This window comes from Thunnus maccoyii, chromosome 7 (assembly GCF_910596095.1).
Source record: "Thunnus maccoyii chromosome 7, fThuMac1.1, whole genome shotgun sequence".
NCBI classification, from domain to species: domain Eukaryota; kingdom Metazoa; phylum Chordata; class Actinopteri; order Scombriformes; family Scombridae; genus Thunnus; species Thunnus maccoyii.
The window spans coordinates 23942493-23962818 of NC_056539.1; the positions used below are offsets into that span (position 1 = coordinate 23942493).

At 39.2% G+C, this 20326-nt stretch overlaps 1 protein-coding gene across 2 annotated transcripts in view; it reads right to left on the reverse strand.

The window, feature by feature from the left end:
- Positions 1–20326, reverse strand: part of fcho1 (FCH and mu domain containing endocytic adaptor 1) — a 63078-nt gene that overhangs the window by 14664 nt on the left and 28088 nt on the right. For both annotated transcript variants that reach the window (XM_042417621.1, XM_042417622.1), the window contains exons 3-16: positions 17445–17536; positions 13627–13701; positions 12305–12446; positions 11914–12066; positions 10630–10734; positions 8890–8988; positions 7844–7940; positions 7501–7618; positions 7211–7235; positions 4925–4985; positions 2505–2698; positions 2328–2352; positions 2103–2159; positions 919–970 (exon numbers count right to left, since the gene is read on the reverse strand). In XM_042417621.1, coding sequence (XP_042273555.1) covers positions 919–970; positions 2103–2159; positions 2328–2352; positions 2505–2698; positions 4925–4985; positions 7211–7235; positions 7501–7618; positions 7844–7940; positions 8890–8988; positions 10630–10734; positions 11914–12066; positions 12305–12446; positions 13627–13701; positions 17445–17536 — 1295 coding nt within the window. The remainder of the gene's footprint in view (positions 1–918; positions 971–2102; positions 2160–2327; positions 2353–2504; positions 2699–4924; positions 4986–7210; positions 7236–7500; positions 7619–7843; positions 7941–8889; positions 8989–10629; positions 10735–11913; positions 12067–12304; positions 12447–13626; positions 13702–17444; positions 17537–20326) is intronic.

Consider the following 20326-nt stretch of genomic DNA (forward strand, 5'->3'; position numbering starts at 1 on the left):
CTGTATTTGAATCATGAGGTTCTATATTATTTTATTTTATATTACTGTGGCTTTTTTGTCAATTTACATGAATATATGAATTAAAATAAGAAAGTCTTCGAGAGGTTTGTGTTTATATGTGGAAACAGAGGCCTGTAATAATGACACACATATCAGTTTCTCTGAAAATTGGTAAAATAACTCTTTGGTTTATTCTTCTTGGTTTAGCTCCAATTAAGGGAGTATCATATGTCATTTTAGACAACAGTTAGCTTCTAACTTTTTAGTAACAGTTTGGGGAAGGTGCTTTCCTGTTTCAACCGATGCTGCCGTGCACATGCAAATCCCTTCAGCCAGGCTCCGAAATCTTGTGGTCAGTAGTGCCAGAAGAGTGGAGGTTATAGCAGCAGATTAATGCTCATGGTTTTTTAATGTAATGTTCAGAAAACACATATGGGTGTCCACATACTGTTTAGCTTGTTTACTAGCAAGTCAATGGAGGTTCATCATGAACAATACATTTCTTGTCAGTGGAGAATCTTCAGGGTCTCGAGTAATGAGGTCGGATCTAAAGTGTCCAGATACTTTTGATCATATAACGGATACATTGACCGTGGTCCCCTAGATTGTCATTTGGTTGCTTTTCTTTAAAAACAACAAAAAAAAGTAAAAAATCCTGACAGTGTTAGAGCTGTCTGAGCTACAGAGGAAATGAAAAATAGGCGAGACAAACAAGGTGAGGAAGGTAAGAATAGCAGATGGGCAAAAATAAAACAAGGACAGTGACATTGAAAAGACTGTAAAAAAGAAACCTGAAGCACCAAACTACTGAAAAGGCCACTGGTGACGCAATTTAACCTCCAAATATGTCTCTCTCTCTCTCTCTCTCTGGACCGCGCCCAGACAGATAGATGGGTATGAAGGGCAGAGCCATCTCACCTGCTGTGATCAGGACTGGAGGTGGACCTGCGTAGGCCCTCCTGCTCTCCATCTGAAAGGAAAGAAAACACACAAACACACACACACACACACACACAGAGTGACTCACTGCAGAGGATGTTCCCTAATCAGGACTAATCAGCAGCATGATGTTCTTCATCAGAGCACTGAAGGCAGGCCGGGATGGGGTACGATAAGACGACACGAGGGAAAACCGATCCACCATTATCTCCTCAGTAAAAAATACCAGCAATTAGCCAGGTCTCGCTAAACTCCAGCCACCTTTGCTGTCACTGCAGAGCAACCATTTTAATCAGAAGCTCATCATTAATCCTAACCCTACTGGATTTAAAAGAGAGAGAGAAAGAGAGAGAGATTCCCCGTTGCTGGAGAGAAACAGCTTGTAGCCTCCCACTCCAGCCTGACCTGCTGGCAGCCAGCGAACCTGTCAGTGATAAAACATGTTTTGAAGCACGAGCAGAGGGCCGGGTGTGACTAATGGAGGGTGGCTGTTCATGCAAGGTCAGCCAATGAAGAGATTTGCTGTCTAGAAGGAAACACGGGGGGCCAAGCAGGCTGGAGGTGGAGACACACTGCACAAACACATGATTGCTTTACTGATGCTTCAAATGCGGTTGCGTGTTCACGTGTGAGCAACGGTTTTCATTCTTATCAGATACCAGCGGACAGTAATTTGAAACCCCCTTTACAAGCACAGTATAAATGCAAAATATGACAGACTTAAACACTGGATGATTTATTTTTTATTGTAGTTCAGATTAGTACGAAATACAAAATTATTTTAATCTACTGATTATTTTCTCGATTCATCATTTGATCTATTGAATGTTAAAAAAAATAGTGAAAAACAGCCATTACAGTTTTCAAAAGCCTAAGGTGACATATTCAAATTTATCTGACAAACAGTCTAAAACACAAAGATAATTTAATTTACATTATATATCACAAAGAAAAGCATCATATCTTCATGTTTGACGGGCTGATTTTCAAAAAAATTGGTGATGAATGTTCAACTGATTCTCATCGATTAATCCACTAATTGTTTCAGCTCTACACAAAAATATGTGAAAGTGTTTCGAAAAGGAAAGCTTGCTAGCTAGATAAATAGATAGATAAAGATCTAGCTCTAGATAAAGATAGATAAGACAGACAATAAGACTCACCCCTGTGGGAGGCACCCTCGCCCTCTTCTGAGCGACCTCCTGCGGTACTTGAGTTTCCTGATGACACAAAACAGAAGTCTGTAGTCGAAGATACAGTAAACAAACTGTGTCACCCCATTTTTCTTTTGATAAAATATCCCTTTTCTTTATGGTACAGGACCAACAGGAGCACTGACTACTCAGAAAACAGACACAAACATTCAAAACAGATTTGACTGAACTTACTGGAGAGATGTCGCTTGATCACCACCTGAAAATCAAGAGGAGGACAGATGTGACTCATTTAAAGAATACATTTTTCTTATTGTCAACAAATCCCATGAAAACTGGTGAACACTTTCTCCTTTAGACATGTTATTTAAAGCATTTAAGATATAATTTGAAACAGAAATAACAACCAACCTGTTGCCGGGCCCCTCTGTTGGGCGGCAGGGTGAGGGCCCCCACAGTAGCTTTCAGCTCCTTCTCTGTGGCTGCAGAGTTGCTGCGGTTGCTGCTCGCCACGGGTCTGATCTGGATGTGGAACTTCTTGGGTTCCTCGTCATCAAAGTCCGAGTCGCTGGAGTAGAAGTTGTTCTCTTTCTCCTCAGAGCAGCGTTCAGAGGGAAAGGAGGGTCAAGGAGAACGAGCTTTTGATGTTGTTTGGTGAGCTCACATCGAGAAAAGAGAATGTAAAAAGGCAGCTTGAAAGAGACAAATGAAGAGAGGATACACTTCAAAAATAAAAATAAATGGGAAATCTGGCAGGTGACCTTTGTACCATGTCATACCCCCTTTCTCCCCTTGTTTCCTGTCTGCTTTGTCAGTATCGACTGTCTAATAAAAGGCAAAAATGCCCCCCAAATAATCTTAAAATAAATCAAAATAACAAAAAACACACGAGAGCAGGCTCAGATTTTATTGCCCCTGCTCAACGGTGAGTAATTCTATTTGGACAAAAGGCTGTGAGGAAAGGAATTAGATTCTCTGTGAGATTGAGTAAATCGTAACAACAGAGAAAGGATGCAGGAAAAGAGCGCAAAGTGCAACGAGGCACAAACACAGACACACATGCAAAACACAAACAGGCGCAAGTGGCACCGCAGAGTGTGCTGGAAGTGAGTTTGCCACTTCCTGCCACTATTTTCACCCACCCCCGACTAAAGTCACTGCCTCTTCCTCTTGTCTTCACTCTCTTCTGCATGTGGCCGTGTTGTGTCATGTTGCATGTTGTGTGTTTGAGCAGGCGGAGGGCCATGATGTTAATGGTGACAAAGGCAGGAAGAGCTGTTATCTTGAAGCTGTCAGGGCTGAGAGTGTTACCACTGATAAATGGATCAAAGTTGAAAGTCAGGACTTGGGAGTATTAGGTTGGACAATTCATTCCTACCCGATGCTTGTGTACGCAGCTCGGCATGACTTTACCTCGCCTGTATTTAATGAAGAGGATGCATTTAGTCGTTTGTGTTAACTAATAGGATGGAGATCTAAATAATTGGCTGGCTATCCAGTTAATGAGGCCATGAATGGAGCCGTTTGTGTTAACAAATTGGATAAGCCTCGCCCCTCACCTCTGACCTTCTGATTAGACTTCATTTGAAACGTTTTCACCTCAGTTAAAGGCCTTTGAGTCTTATTCAACCTCATGAGGTTTAATTAGGTACAAACTGTCTCTGCCGTGTGAGAGACTCAAGTTTGTGTGATCTTTAGGAATCTGTGTTTGAGTCCACCAGACGAAGTGATGCAATCAATTTAGAGAAGGCTCCAGCTGTTGTTTTTTTGAGTTGTGCCGAGCCTCTAACTCCGACCTGTTTTCATTCAGTAGACGGTGCGCTTCACATGTTTGTGTTCGCTCAGATACTCATTTAATCAATTAGTCAATCAGAAGGCAATTAACCAGATCCAGACCAGACTGTTTTAATTATTAATAAAGTAAAAATACCAAATGTTCAGAAATGTGGAGAGAGGTTTAATATAATTGAATATTTGTCAGGCTGAGTTAGCATTTGTAAGACATTTACGCCACCAACGATGGACATTTGCTGATGTTTTATAGTCTAAAGACGTACTTGATATTTAAGAAAATGTCAGCACTTTATTGATTGTTGCACTCCTTTCTTGTTGTTTACTGTTTTTCTTACGCAGTTGCCTACTTCCAGTAATTTCTTACTTTAATTAAAAAACAAACAAAAGCTTCTGTCTAGCGCTCTTGTACCTAATCAGCTACTGGACAATTTGTCACCAGATCTCAACTCAGCTGAACAGACTGGGAGACTGTGGATCAACAGTGCTCCTCACGACCATCATCAAAACACCGACAGAAGGAAGATCTTTTGGAAAAATGATGTAAAATTCCCTCCGGTAGAATCTCAGAGACTTGGAGAATCTATCTACTTCTATTGAAGTGCATCCAATGGACAAATTCAAGTGTGCGTTTCCTGTTTTGGTTCGATCTTCAGCCAGCTTCCAACGGATTCACAGATCACCTTTATTCACCTTTTTACCAGGCAGATACGCTCGTTGGGCCAATAAAAACACTGCTGCACTGATTATGTACGCAGAGAAGTTATTACTCTGCAGTCGTTCGAGTGCTGGGAAATGTTGTTGAACGGAAACATAATGTAACTGCACCTTTAAACACTTATCTCCCAGTTTTTCCTTTAACCTTTTCATTCTTTTCCTTTTTCCTTTGACATGGCAAACAAAACACCTGTTTACAGCAACTTAACTCACCTTTAAAAAATATCATAAATGAATATAATCAAAGAATGAAAAGTTAGAGTTGTAATATCAATGCATGGTGACGTGTCCAGGCTGAGCATGTGTGAGCAGAGAAAGGATATCATTCTGGGTGCTGTCAGCTCGGATGACAAATCCTTCATCGTCTACTTCCAGGGGTGAATTCTATATGAATGGGAACATATGCATGCATACACACACACACACACACACACACACACACACACACACGCACGAAAAAGAGAGGGAGGCAGACAACAGCTGGGTCAGCAAGATGGAAACAAATGGCACTTCAGCCACATTTTCGACACACAGAAGTGCTCACAGCCTGCATGCACCACTGAGTGCTTTCTATTGGAGTGTGTGTGAATAAATGGATCCTACGAATGTTAAACACTCTTTGGCATGAGTGTGAGTCAGTGAGTAGCTACAACAACTGTTGTACATTAACATTGTTATTACCTACAGCTCAAACTAAGGTGTGGGCTAAAGCTACAAGTGTGCTTTCAATATTTAATTGAAAGCACTTCTTCATATCAGCTGTGTTTTTCTCACATACTTTATCTACAAACCCTTCAAAACAAGACATGAGAAAGGACAGACATGATCCAACCAGCTCAGCAGCAGATATTTTTAGCCCATGTGTGGACACACAAAGATGATATTTCATTGGATATGATTCCTGTAATCAGATCTCAATAAGTCAGGTTGAAATGAGAAGTATTACTGCTGCCATTGAGATTTTTTTTTTTCCTGAACGCCACGTGTTCTGCCTCCACAAATCTAAGTGAAAGAAACTGTGATTTACTACTCCGACCGGTGTAGTTAATACATCATGGTGTGATCAGACTATAAAAGTCACATTAATAAGATTAGTGCGACTGCTGCAGTTGCTTCACTACAGTTACCCATGTTTAGATTTAATGCTGAAATAAATGATCTTTTTCTTATTTCTGCACGGACTGATTTTATGCTAATAGATGTTGCATGATTGTCACACGCTTAGTGACAAAGCAACAGAGAATTATCACCAACTCTGAAACTCTATTAAACCACTTTTACCTCATTTTTTATGTTTGGTTCAGCCTCACTGTTCTCATTAAACATGATTCCAGCATAACAGGACGCCTGTATCCTTCATAATAGGGCATTTCTTTGAAAAGTTCTATTTTTTAACTTAATTTGGTGGATCTGTGCATTACGATTTGTCATGTGATCACCTTGGTTGTTGTTGCTGCTGCCTAGTGTCTTGAAAGCTCATACTGACTGGGACTCTTAAATCAATAAAATATCCATGTGTCCTTATATAGTAAGTATTTGTCCATCTACAGTTAAAGACTAATAAATAAATAGATATTTAAGAAAACTAAATAAATCAAATAAAAAAAAATCAAGCTGCAGGCAGCAGCTGCAGCACAAAGCAGAAAGACAGTTAACTACCAGACAGATATTTTTCTCAGGGACAGATGGAGACTTGCTCTACATTCATCAGGCAGCTACAAACAAGACTCTTAATAGGATGACAATGTTGTCTTGTATCTACTGGATGTGCAAGTAAGTAACATCTCACTTGTTGTGAAATTTCACACCTCTGGCTTGAGTAGAGTCCAAGTACACTCAAAGGTCTCCTCAACACAACCGGATATATTTTGGAGGAACATTGTTGTAATTAGTTCACCGTGACATTTTATAAATATAAAATAAAACTCAGTATTGATGCAACATTTACAGACTTTGTTACTGTTAATAGCTACTATTATAACTCTCTTTCTGGAAGGCAAACTGACTGTTTTAATGTCTGTTTTATGCAACGTGTTTTAAAGTGACCTCCACCAGTATGAAGGTTCTGGCAAACAGCGAGAACCTTAATGCCTTTGAAAGTATAAACCAGTAGCTCTGTTTGCTTTCTCGTTAGATAGTTTTCTGGCAGCATCCAAAGCCCTTTCACACAGAAGCACACACACTCTCTCTCTCTCTCTCTCTCACACCAACTTACACACAGGCAGGCACAAACACATACACACACACACTCCCGTGCAGTTACGCACTTCCACTCTGACAGCTGGATTATCTCAGAAACCTCTTCTTAGAAGTACCAGAATAACCTGGGAAACTCCACACCCTCAGTCACGTCATTATCACACACTCATAACTTCCACTCACCTTCTGTCAATGCACAAACAAACACACACACTCACACATGATTCCCCAAACACACACACACACACTTCTCATAGTAGAGAAGTGCTCCTAATCACAGTCGTCAGCAGGGATAACTGGGGCTTTAGGAGTCAGACAGGACTGAATATTGAGTCAATGGTTTTTCGAGCTGCAGTGGTTGGGTGTGAATAATGAAGAATGTTGGGTGTGAATAATGTAAAAACACTCACCGGTGCTTCAGTCACAGCTGAATCTCTGCAAAAAATAAAAAAACATACAGGAATTGATTTGTTTTCATTATTCAATAATAACACAGACTGAAGCCAGTAGCAAAGAGGGTTGTGAGGACTTGCCTCCCTTATGGGGAGGGGTTAGTTAGGGTTAGGTTAGGTTAGTTTAGGGTTATGTTAAGGTTAGGGTAAGGGTTAGGCATGTGGTGGTCATGGTTAAGGTTAGGATAAGTCTTAAGGAGATGAATGTAAATGTGTGTGTGTGTGTGTGTGTGTGTGTGTATACTCACGTAGAGTCTGGCTCCTTGTCCCTCTTGCCCAGGCCGGGAATCCTGAAGGCTTTTGTGCGACTCTTCTTCCCAGCTTCAGGTGCCAAAGCTGTCATGTACTCTTCAAATCCAACCAGAGCTGCAGACAACAGGCAATTTGAGAAAAGTAAGAAACATCCAAAACACACAAACACACACACTACTTTTGTCACTATGAATTATACCGCCTCCACAATGCTGTTTACAGTGTCGGTGTTTTCATATTTTAATTGTTATGTAAGCTGCTGAAGTTGTGTGTTTATTCTTTTTTTATTTCTCTTCCTCTGGAAAGACACCAAATTTCATCCCGGTGAGTTCGCTGTACCTGGCCTGTCTTTGCCGGTGCCCTTCAGCTCTGCAAACTTCTGGATGAGGTTATCGATGCCGATGTTTTCCACATTCTGCTTGAATTCCTCGTGCACCTGCAGCAGAGCAGAACAGAATGATTAATGGGTCCTATAAAAAAAATTAAAGCATTTAATATCAGAAAGGTGCCATGAAAATGATTCTTTGTGTTATTAAAACTCTAAAGTGATAACTTTTTATTGTAAAATATTATGTTTTATATTTTTTCCAGAGTTGTAGTTGAGTCTAAAAGGATGTGATGACACATTTATCTTTGAATATGACAAATAACTTGTTTTGACCTGTGGTGTACTGTTACGTCATTAATTATAGTGCCACTCATGAGGTGATGAGTTGCACATAACATCCATTAACCTCAGTATACGCTGGAGCCCTGGTGGATGCTTATGGTAACTTTTAAATTGAAATCCCCCTGATAATGATCAGACATGGTAAAAACTTTTAAACCATTTCACTTGAATTTCAAATATCTGCAAGCAGTGGGCAGGAGGCACTTCTCTGTTACCAAACATCATCAATCATGCAAAAGTTAGTAAGTTAAGCTTTATTTATTCAGGAAGTCTCACTGAGATCAAGATCTCTTTTGCAAGAGAGACCTGAGAACACATTACACATACACAGGATCATAAACAAGTAGTAACTTGATCATGTGACCAAGGTGCTATTGTTGTGCCAAGTAATCACACTAAACAAAGACAGCTTAAAGTGTTATAATGGTTCAAGACACTTGATCAGTTCTATATCAAGGTCCTGTGTATGTGCAGAGGGTGACTCCATTAATAATCTTGATACTTTAATCAGGAACAATAAAGTTCATCAAATAAAACTTAAACACAATATGCACAACAACTGACAAATCAAATGGAAAACACACCTTATGTTATAAAAAGATGAAAACAACAGAACATTGGAAGAAAAAAACTCTTGTTTTGTTAGGATAAATTATCTTCCCTCCTAATGCAAAGTGAGTCATCAAAGCAAGATTTACTTTCGGCTCCAACATACCTGTCCAACTTGAACGTGGGTATCTTCTATGGAGTGGGAGTAACCTTTGATCAGCTGTTTCATCTGCCGCAGGTGGTTCTCCTCGATTTCCTGAAACTTCTGCACACACGAACATGCACACACACACACACACACACGCCACGGTGAACAAAACAGACTGCGTTACCGTGTAAAAAATTAAAAACTCTGGTGGTTCATTTATCTTTCTCTGTGGGCTGACATCTTTCTGACCTTCTGTACTAATCAAATCCTTTCAAAACCCACTGAACAAAAAAAACACAGCTGCTGCTTCATATTTTGCTGCTGAAATAATACATTTTGGAAGGTTTCTACTAGGCAGCAAAGAAATGCAACTTATCCTGTAATTATGCTGAAGGGCTCTCCAGTTTCCTACATAATAATGCAATTGATTTGTTTATCAGAATTAGGATATTGTATTCCTTTTTTATGTCTTGTTTGTTTCTAATTATCTGAATATGATGTTAGGCCTGGTGATATATGGGATATGTCTGTTGAAATTAAGCTGTCTATAAAGATCGGATAGTCTAGTTTTGTGTGATTTTTTGTTGGTGCTGTATGTGTTTTCTCCTCAGTTTACTGCATCTGCATGCAAATATCAGTTTTAGGATCCAGAGAATCAACCAGAATCCAATAAAACAGAAACTTAAAACTCCACATAAATGCAATAAAGCGAAAATAGCCTCTAAAGCAGATCTGAGGATTCAAGAGCAGCTACAAAGAGGCAGTCAGCCAGTAGAGGAGGCACCGGCTTGCCAGGTCGTTAAAGCAGTGATAATTTGAAAGGATTTAGCATTTAAGTTTGATCCTGCTCTTTATTCAGCCAGCTAATTTGTCGCTGTCTGGTTCAGGCAAATTGTCTTGATATAGTGGCATTGGCTTTTTGTTAGACAAGTGAGCTAAGTTTCGCCAGATTCTTTTCTCCAATTAACTTGGCAAAATCTGCAGGGAGAGAGAACATAAAACACTCTCTGCTCTCTTTGCAACCTCTGTCAGCCCTCCGAGGAACACTTCATTCCCACCTGCCCAGTCCCGCTGCTCCAGGTTTTACTGCAAAGTTTTACATCTGGAAATATCTGTACGTGGAAACCTTTCTTCCTGAAACAGGCTGTTTGAGAATTTCTTGTGATCTTCTCTAATTTTATGTGGGTTAAAAAAAAAAAAAAGACACCTTAATCTTTTATTTATTGATCTGCTATTTGGTTCTTCCTTCAGCTCTTCTTAAATCTTTTGACACACGCTTTCCTTCCAGGTACCGCAGAGCCGCGCATAATTACGACCAGACTTTCCCCCCTCGGAGCTATTACAAGAGATAATTGGTCACAAGGATTCCAGTCATCATTTCAAATGTAAAATACAGATGCACTCATTGGGGTTTGTTGAAGATTTCCATGGAAACAGCAGCAGTAACCATGGAAGTGTGGAGGCCGTGATTAAAGGTAATGAGCGGGATGCAGGATGTGTGTGTGTGTGTGTGTGTGTGTGTGTGTGTGCGTGAGCGGGTGGGTGTTTAGGAGTCAAAGGTTGAGGTTTTCATTTTTGGGGAAGGTATGATGTAGGATAATAAATGAGAGAGTAAGATGTTGAGAGGTTACAGATAGAGTGAGTCAGGGAGAGAAAGACAAAAAAAAAAAAAAAATACAGAGAACACCACATCAGAAAGTGGGAGAGGCAGATAAAAGTAATAAAATGGCCCTCGGCCCAGCTGGAGTCAGAGCTGACCTGAGCAGACTCGCTCATCTTTTGCTCAAACTCTCCTCCCACACGGTTGTACTTCTCGATGCACAACGCAAATGACTCAGCTGCTTTCTTGGACTTCAGCTCCGCCTAGTGAAAAAGAGAAGGAAAAGGAAAATAACGGCCTTTAGATACTGACACTCATTCACAAACCTGAAATAAAAATGAATAGCTCCGTTAGTGAATGGGAATGATTTCTACCCCGTAATAACAATTACTCCATTCACTATTCACCTTGTACCTTGAAAACAGGAGCAACAGTTAGTTCACAGAGTGGATGTCTAAGAGCAGAGCAGTTAGAAAATGTTGTTTTCAATTATTACCAAGCCAATTATTACCAGGAGAAACCAGTGTATGATGCATTTTGGGTTGCAAAGTATACAATAATAACACGATGTGCCTGAGCTTATATCATATCCACACAACACATCCATCAGTCTAATATACTTTAAATAGAAATTTACTTCAATTATTCCCTTTTAGCTCAATTATATGTTCTGCTTTTGATTTATGACAGAATTTTACAACCTTGTGACATAAATATATAAAAGGAGAAAGTATTTGTTTTAAAACTCAACACTGTCACTTTATCAATACAAATCTAAATCACTAGGTTTTTCTCAGGATGTGACGTGCAATTTCATAGTCACCCAAAGTCAAATTAAAACCAGCAAAAAAATGCAGCTTGGCTCACGTACACCTGGGGCCAACATTATGTAGGTTGTAATGTAAATAAAGGATTTATCTGGCTCAACAATGATTCGTAGCTCTTCTAAAATCAGCAGTGTTTTTTTTTTAAGTTTCAGTTTACACAAAAATACCAAATAAATAAAACAAAAATGCCGTCAAAAGTTTTCAAACAGGCTACGTATTCAGCAGAAAGTAGTTCCAATGAAAGCTGTTCACAGTTAAGTTTGTTGACTATCCAGAGGAACCGTGACATTGTTTGGAGAAAAATGATACTGTTGAATTTTTTAAGTGTAATTTTTCAATGCTGTGAGCCTCACAAACAAAATTACATTCACCTCCACTGTATTGGGGTGAAAGCAGAAAACTTAAAAGCAGAACCAATAAAAAAACAAACTAACCACATGGTTAGATACCACTTGAAGTAAGTGAGAAAAGAGTTTGCTTTTTTCCCCAATTTGAGTGAACGCCACCCAAATTCATTTTATTTCATGTGACAAAGCATCTGTTCTTCAGTTCTGTAAAAAAAACAAAAACTATCCTATAAAAAAAATCTTGAAAATAGAAAAAGTAGAGGCTAACTTTCTCCAGTTCTTTCTGCGGAGCTCCCTCCTTCCTGAGCCGGTCCAGCTCCAAACACTTGGTGTGGTAACCCTCTTTGGACTTCTGAAGGTGACCACTCTGAACCTGCAGTGCCTGCACCGCCTCCACTGTCCCCGCCATCTCCTCCTTTGTCTGGGTGACACACACATACACACACACACGGGCACATGGACATACAGTACAGATCATCATTGTACTTGATACTTTAGGGCAAATGCAGCAATTACCATGAGGGGAGAAGACAGTAACTGGATTTTCTGTGAGATAATTAGATCAGGATGACAGAGGCTCGATGCAGAAAATATATATACGTATCTACACTGAGACGCACACAGACACAATAATCTGCCGCATGTCTTGTCATACGTACCTTGCGGTGAATTTTGACCTGCTCGTCTCCGTACTTGTTGATGTCTCGGATGAGGTCATTCATCTTCCTCATCAGCTCAAGATGGCAGAGGGCCAGTTTGTCTGAAGACACCCTGAACACGTCCCACATGGGAGCAAACGTCCTGAGAGATGAAAGTGGAAAATGGTTTACAAAAGCTATAAGTTTAAACAGTCTGGTATGAGCGACACACAGTTTTACAATGTAGGTAAACAGCTGAAATATATACAGTTAAATGTACTGACTTACAATAACAATAATAATAATAAAAACTATTTATAAAGCACATTTCATACAAAAAGATGCAATACAATGTGCTTCACAAAGCACAATATTACACATTAAACATTAAAAACATAACAGAAAGGATAAAAAAAAGACTAATCAAACACCAATAAAATTCAAATTCTGTATATGAGGTCTAACTATAGTAAAAGTTTATAGGTAAAAGCTATTTTATAGAGTTAAAAGTTGTGTTTTATAAGTGAGGTGAATGTTTTCAACTGTTCCAGAGTTTATTGGTGTTTGAACTAAATAAAGAAATCTTGTTCCTATAAAGAGACTCATTCTGACCTTCTCAAATAATTTATAACTCAAGATATTCCATAACGTTCCAGAAAATCCCTGATTAGAAGGAACTGTGTACAAAATGTTAATAGCTGTAAGGTAATACAGACCGCTTCCAACAAATGGTTTAAATTATTGGGCTAAACATTTAAAACATGTTTAAACATTTGTGCTTTGTTGACTTGTGGATTCAATTGTAAAGATGTTTGGCCCCCATAACTCAAACATAAAATAAAAATAAAAACTAAATTTAAAAAATGGATTACATTAAAATAAAATAAATTAAATAAAAGAAAAATAATTGAATTTCCATTAAAGATTCCAGCCAGCTGTGTTCGTCCATGCTTGTTCTGCCATCACTAACAGGAACAAATTAACTATTTAGTAGTATTTCTTGTTTTAAAATGAAGTCTTTACTACCTTCTTTTTGTATTCCTACAGTAGGTACATATTAACTGTACATGCTAATTTAAAAACATGATACATCTATAACAGAAGACACATTTATTACATCATACTGTATAGACTAAAAGAGGCATTTCCTATATAGTAACTGAACATTTGGTGATGCAGATGGTACTCATCCATATCTCATATGAAGCCGTATGACGATGACATCTATAACTGCAGTAATAAACACTTTCCAACAGTTTAAATTATACCGTAAGGAGCTGAGAGGAATGAGGAGGGGTTGTTGAAGTTTCTGTACTGTCCCGTGTTTATATGATGCTACTCACCCCTGTGGACTTCCATTGCTCGCCATCTTAGACAGTTTGCTCATTGATTTGGAGTAAGTCTCCTCAATGGCGGCCCTGGAAAAACAAAAGACACAAACATGACTCTAATTTAGGGCAGCCTAAAACCTGAAAATAATGCATAAATAAATTTCAAACCTATGTACTTTCTACTATACTACCATATACTTTATATATGTGTGTGTGTGTGTGTGCAGGAGGACAGAAGATGTACGACTCTTTTTTCTTGTTTCTCTACTAAAGTCTGAACTGCCAGTAACACGACAGGAAGAGTAATGTTTCGTGCATTCTTTCAAAAGGAAATTATTCTAAATAGCCTTTGGACTGGTGAATATAATGTACTCCAATAGTACTTCCTCACAACCCAATTGCCACTGCTAATGGCCTCATACGTTATGTTCTCTATCTAGAGCTTACTTTGGCCTGAACACTGGGCATTCACCTCCACAGCCAGTGAGGTAAAGATTTATTTTCATCAGTGTTGGGTAAATGTTGCAATAAGCCACATTTAAATGATAAATGGACTTGTTTCACAAGGCTGGGCATGAAACTTTAATAACCATCTGTAGACCCTGAAGAGAAAGCAGGAAGGAACATTGATCCAAATATCCTGAGGGGGGGAACAGAATAACTTGCAACCGAGGAGGACCGAGAGTCATAAACACACAGACAAACATACTGCTGATCTGTGTTTGTGCTCAAACTGGGTCAAAAGTAGAGCAAACAATGGCTGGAAGTTATTTTCATTGTTAATTTATATTTATTTTCATAGATTTCTTCTACGTTTTGTTTTAACTTTCTTATATTTTCAACAGTTTTGTATTCATTTATTCATACAAATGTGGTAATAGTGGCCTTCAGGTTAGAGAAGCGAGCTTATGCTGGAACTTCCAGGTGTGAACGTGTGTAACTGTGTGAATGTGATCAGGGCGCTCCTGCAAAAGGAGAGGCTGCCTCTCAGTGAAACTTCCCTGAATAAATTAAGGTTAACTAACTATTTAGCCAAAAATATGTCAAACAAAACTTCACCCTGACCTCAAAGTCTTAAAATTTTTAATTTGTCAAAAATATCAAAAGTATCAATGAAAAAAGTAATGCCTGCACACTTCCAATCAAAAAGTTATTAAGACATTATTAGTTCCATTTTTTGTCATTTAGACCTGATAAAGATCTGGATTAAAAGTGCTACTTGCATAATGACTTTATGAATTTAGTGCTATATAATTTATTTGCAAGGACAATTTTTCAATCTTCATTCAGTCTTTGTCAGGTAAAAATGCCAAAAATTTCTATCCCAATCAAATCTTTGACAACTTTTTGATTTTGACTCTAAATTTTGTGATTTTAACTCGAGATGGAAATGTTGCCTCTCACTCCCTTTATATACAAAGTTATTCAACTCAAAAGCAGCAAATTGTCACATTTGTGAAGCTGGAACCAGTTTGGGATTTTAACTTTATAAAGTAATTCATTAATTATTAAATATACTATTATTTATTTATTACTATTATTATCTAAATATTCTTTAAGCATGATAATATTTACCAACTAATTGATAAACTGACTACTTGTTTCAGCAAAGTTAAAAGGCTGATGTCACTGGTCAGATTGAAGTCAGATCAAGTTGAGTAAATTTTATTCATATTTGATCCAAAATCAAAAGGGTTTTACAGTCTGCACATCTTCTCTCATTAGACCTCACTAACAGAGATGAAGCAGTATGTTTTTATTCAATTAACTACCATAGCGATGGTGGTGAACATAACAGACAATAACTGAAAACCTTGAGAGTGTGGTTTACGAGTTGTTCCTGTACTTTGTGTGTTTGATACGGTCTCTTATATCAGAATGACCTCTCAGGGAAGCGGGGACAGTGAAAGACGGAGGAAATTTATCAACACAATTGCCTCCTCCTGGTCCTGAGGGATCACACACTATTTTACCCACAGAGCCCCTATTTCATTTCCTGACTGCTGATTTGTTGTCTGCTGCTGTCCGAGCAGATAAGTGAATTTCCCCCTGCGAGGAATGTGCACAGGCCCTCTGAATCAATGTCAGGATTATATCGCTGGTCCGACAGAGCGCTGTGTGTGCTAACTTCCAGCTGTGAGAGCACAAACTCCTGTGGGAACCTCATTACTCCCCTCAATTTACTCACTGCTAATCAGTAATTAGTAGATAAAGTATTCAATATAACAAACTACCCACTTTGAGAAGACACTTTTAATTGGGTAATTTACCGCCCCCCTCGATGCCTGTCGCTACGCCTTAAGCTTTCAGTTCTCACACAGCATATATGCAATTTACAATGATAATGGAGGCAGATTTACCGGCAAAATTCCTAGTAATTTTCAAAACAATGGATCCTTGGTTTCAGACAGACGCAGACAAAAGCAGGTTTTTCATTTCTATCTATTTAGGCCTACTATTAGTTATCTATTTACTAGCTGTAGCTACCTAGCTAATTTGGCTAACGTTGGCTCAATGAGTTGGTTGAAAACGCTGTCTCTGACTGACATAACGTTTCCAGTTGACTCATTTTAAAGTTGGTCTTAAATATAAACTTTATGGCTACATACATGATATCAAGTTGATCCATGTAGAAGACATGGAAATAAAAGGAGCAGCATTTTCCTTGTAATGCAGTGTAGCGCTAGCGAAGGAGAAAGGTAAGATGTAATATCGTTCATTCTTCGCTTACTTGGACAAGCAAGACAGAGGTTAGATTTATGCTTCACTGTTCATATTTTCAAACTGTATTTTTTCACTCATATTGTTTCAAGAGAAAAGGCTTTTAGGATGAAGATTGAAACTCTGCTCCAGACAATTTCAAACTTGAAAATGTCCAACCTCCTACTTGAAAAAGTATGATGAAATGGCTCTCAAAGTCTCAGCTCTGACTGAGGAAACTCGGGCCAATTCTTGCACCCCAACTTCAATGAGAAGCAGATACTCTGAAATCACTCAATACGGCAGCGTCCACAGTAGTTTGGAATGGTGTTAAATGAATAAAACTCTCATGACAAAGACTGTTTATTTAGTCTATCGGCTATCAGAAACGTGACATGATAATAATGGTGCTTGGTAGGCTATTATGTGTAATTCACTGACTAAATTGATGTAAAATATTATGTGTGACAACCTCTCCGTCATTTATCCTTGGATATTTTGCCAGAATACGAGTTTCTCACGGTCAGCCATGTTAAATGTTTGACATGGAGCGCTCTGAACTCAGAGGTTGGAAATTTCCTCTTTAAATGCTGAGTATCACTCTATGCGCACCACTTTAACATGTGGAAAAAGCCAAAGTGTGACAGGTCTGCGTGCCTTCTTATGATTGCTAAGCTATGTTTGGAGAATTTCTGTCTGAAGGACGAGTTTAGTGAAAGATCATTTGAGATAATGGAACTGATTATTGAGTATCTAAACCAAGAAGTTGACACACAGGGAAAAAGATAAACATCTGTACTGCTGAAAGCTCAGGGATAATCCACCTATTCAGGCTTGTACATGTTTGAGAGACAGTGCACCTCAAAAGTAACACAGTAGTGAGGACAGGGGTCAAAGGTCAGAGCTGAAAGAGACGACTGAAGCAATTTGATAGAGACTTGTTTAAGTGTTGTCTCTGCAATCTGGTGCATAAATCATGAACACCTTGTTAGATGCAGGCCGAGATGAAATCCAAAGCAGTTCATTTATAATCTCTGAGCATTTTACCCAACCTTGGCAGAATCTCTCCACCCGTCCCATCACTAGCGTCACCTCCCACACAGATATTCACAAATACACACAAACCTTACCTCTCACGGACAAACTCGGCTAGCTCCTTGGTTGCCAGCTGGCCATGCTTCATGTTGTGGTAGAGCACGTCAAAGCCGGCATTCTTCTCCCCCTGCCAAGGTACAAATAAAACACACGCACACATACCGTCTGTTAGCACCCAAACGAAAAACAGCGAACCAGCAGGATGAAGTTATAGAGTGATGTCAGCTGGCTACGTTTGTGCACTGATATTCCTTTAAAAGACACTCCGGTATTTGACACTGTCAGTCACATAAAGGAAGTTAACCCAAACAAACAGGGCAGAGTGAAAATTCTTTTTAGAGTTGGAAACAATTTGCAGGTCCAGTAACAGATAATAGAAATCAGTATTATTTGCTTATTATTAACAAAAGTACCCGTTTTGTTCAGTACTGTTATCTCTGTACTGATAGGTACTGGTTGTCAGCACCTGTCCCTGTAAGAGACAGAACACACTTTGATTTAAGTGGTTTCATATAAAGGTTTTCAATGTTTGTGTGGGCTGTCATTGTTATGTCAAAATGCATGGTTGGTTTGGTATCACATACAAAACATTAACAGGCACTCATCACTGTCTAAATGTTGGTTTGGCAGACATCAGAGAAACCGAAGCACCAATTATTCTTCTCTTCTGACCTTTAGAGTATTTGGCATTTTGTGACTTTTGGTTTAGACAATGACTGTGATGACATTTGGAGGGACAAAACCCAAGAGAGGCAGCTTCTTGTTGACATTCTGCTGAATATTTTGCACATGGAGCTCTGAGCTCTGCTGCAGCTCTCCACCGGAACTTATCTCACCTTTGCTGCTCATCTGTCGAGCACACAAACCTCAGGGCCAAAATGACTCAGTTTTAATAGAACGTGACAAAACCACAGCGCCAGGTTGTTGTTGAAGAGTCCCCTACCTTGCAGCTAAGCAGATTTAACAGAGACTACATCACCTCACACCCTTCACGGCCGCAACAGCACAAACCTACACCTGGCTTAATTTAAGTCTCAGTGATCCAGCAAAGTGCCAGACTGAGGCAGTATTATGACAAAATGACTGTGTCCTTTCTTGAGACACATTTTTCTGTCGACAGACGGCCCAGCTGCCTGTGCAGAGACAGCTGCTTCCCAGGACCTAAAAATACCCTGTCGGAGGAGAACAGACCAATTCTCAGGTACCAGGGGAATGGCTGGAATGCCAAAGAAGGGTCACCCAAAACCACACACACACACATACACACACACTAACTCACTGACTACCTGCACAGCGAGCATGCAAAGCAGAGATATATACGTGCAGACTGAGGGCTCGACTCCCAGCGGTCAGGGAGAGAAAACAGAGTGGTTGTTTTTTTGGAAGGTCTCCTTAGCAGCCAGCAGCAGGCGTCTCAGACAGGTTGATGACGTGTCAGCTCATCCATGCAAGACCTGACAGAAAACAACCAGCAAGCTCTGCCGCTGAGGCATCACTGCTGACATCAGCTTAAGTCTTTCACTGGGCTTTTTTTTTTTCCTCCCACAGTGTAAGAAAAAAATGAGGGTATCTGCATGCTGAATGTTTATCCCGGTAGGATGCAACAAAAACATTTTCTCGGTCCAATAAACTTTTGGGAGCTTTAATCTAGTGTTTGACGTCAAATCAAGTCAATTTTATTTGTATAGTCCAATATGATAAGTCACAAATTTGCATCATGGCGTTTTACAATCTGTACAGTAACAAAACATCCTCTGTCCTTAGACCCTCTGACCCTGTTTGAACTATTTCCATTTTTCCTTCATTGATCTCCTTTATCCTGCACCTGGCCTAAATACAGCAAGGGATGTGCTGAACAAATAATTAAAAGGTTAGGGTGACATTTGCATCCTGTGAGACAAATGTCCAAGATTCTGTGTTCAAAAGGGTCAGTTGACAACACAAAAGAAAAACATGATGGGACATTTCCAATGAAAGCTGTTGTGAATTACTCTGACGAACCAGGATATTGTTTCTGGAGAGTCATGTTGGAGCTGAGTTTTTCAAATTAAAGTTGTATCAGGCTTATAACTCAAAACTTCAGCAGATAAAGACTTTAACTGCATGGCTAGATACCACTACAGATGAATGAAAAAATAGAAACTAGATGACATTTCTGTCATTGTAATATAACTTTTAAAAAAAAATTAGTATAAAATCATTTTGAAAATATGTCTCTGTATGCATTGCAGCTGTATTGAGGCAAGTTACATCACCCTAAAACAACAGCAGATCATTTGATTTAAAGCAGACTGAAATAAAAGGTATAATCAGAATATAACTTAAAACAGTATAAGTCATTTTATATCTTATCCACATTCAATCCTATAATCTCCATTTCTTAACAAAGAATATGGTTTGGTAATGTTATACAATAGCTGAATGCCTTTTAGAAATGGGGGGGTGGGCTTTCTGCAGGTGGTATTGTGTTGATTATTGGCAGGGGTCTACTCTATTCAAAACGTGACCATTACTCTCTCTAGTTGGCAGGCGCCTTTTGTTGAAACCCTACCCTCGCCACAGAAAGGTGAGCTGCTTGTCTAAGCCTAGAAACACACAGTCTCCCCAACAGCACCTGTCCACCACCGCTAGCGGGCTAGTCTGTCGGCTGTATGCAAATACAGCTCGTCAGCCAACGATAGACTGTTACAGCCCTCAGATGGTTTTGCAAATGATATCCGATAACTATTAACAGTCAGTAAGAAGTCTTGAATATTTGAAAAAGCGAATACGAGCACACAGTGCTTTGAGCGATATGCCACAACTTTATAAACAGCAGTGTTTTAAATGTTTAGCATATTAAATGACTCCACCGTCATTACCTGACATGAAGTAGTGTGTATCTGATGACATGTTGTTGCTTGTGTAACAGTTTATC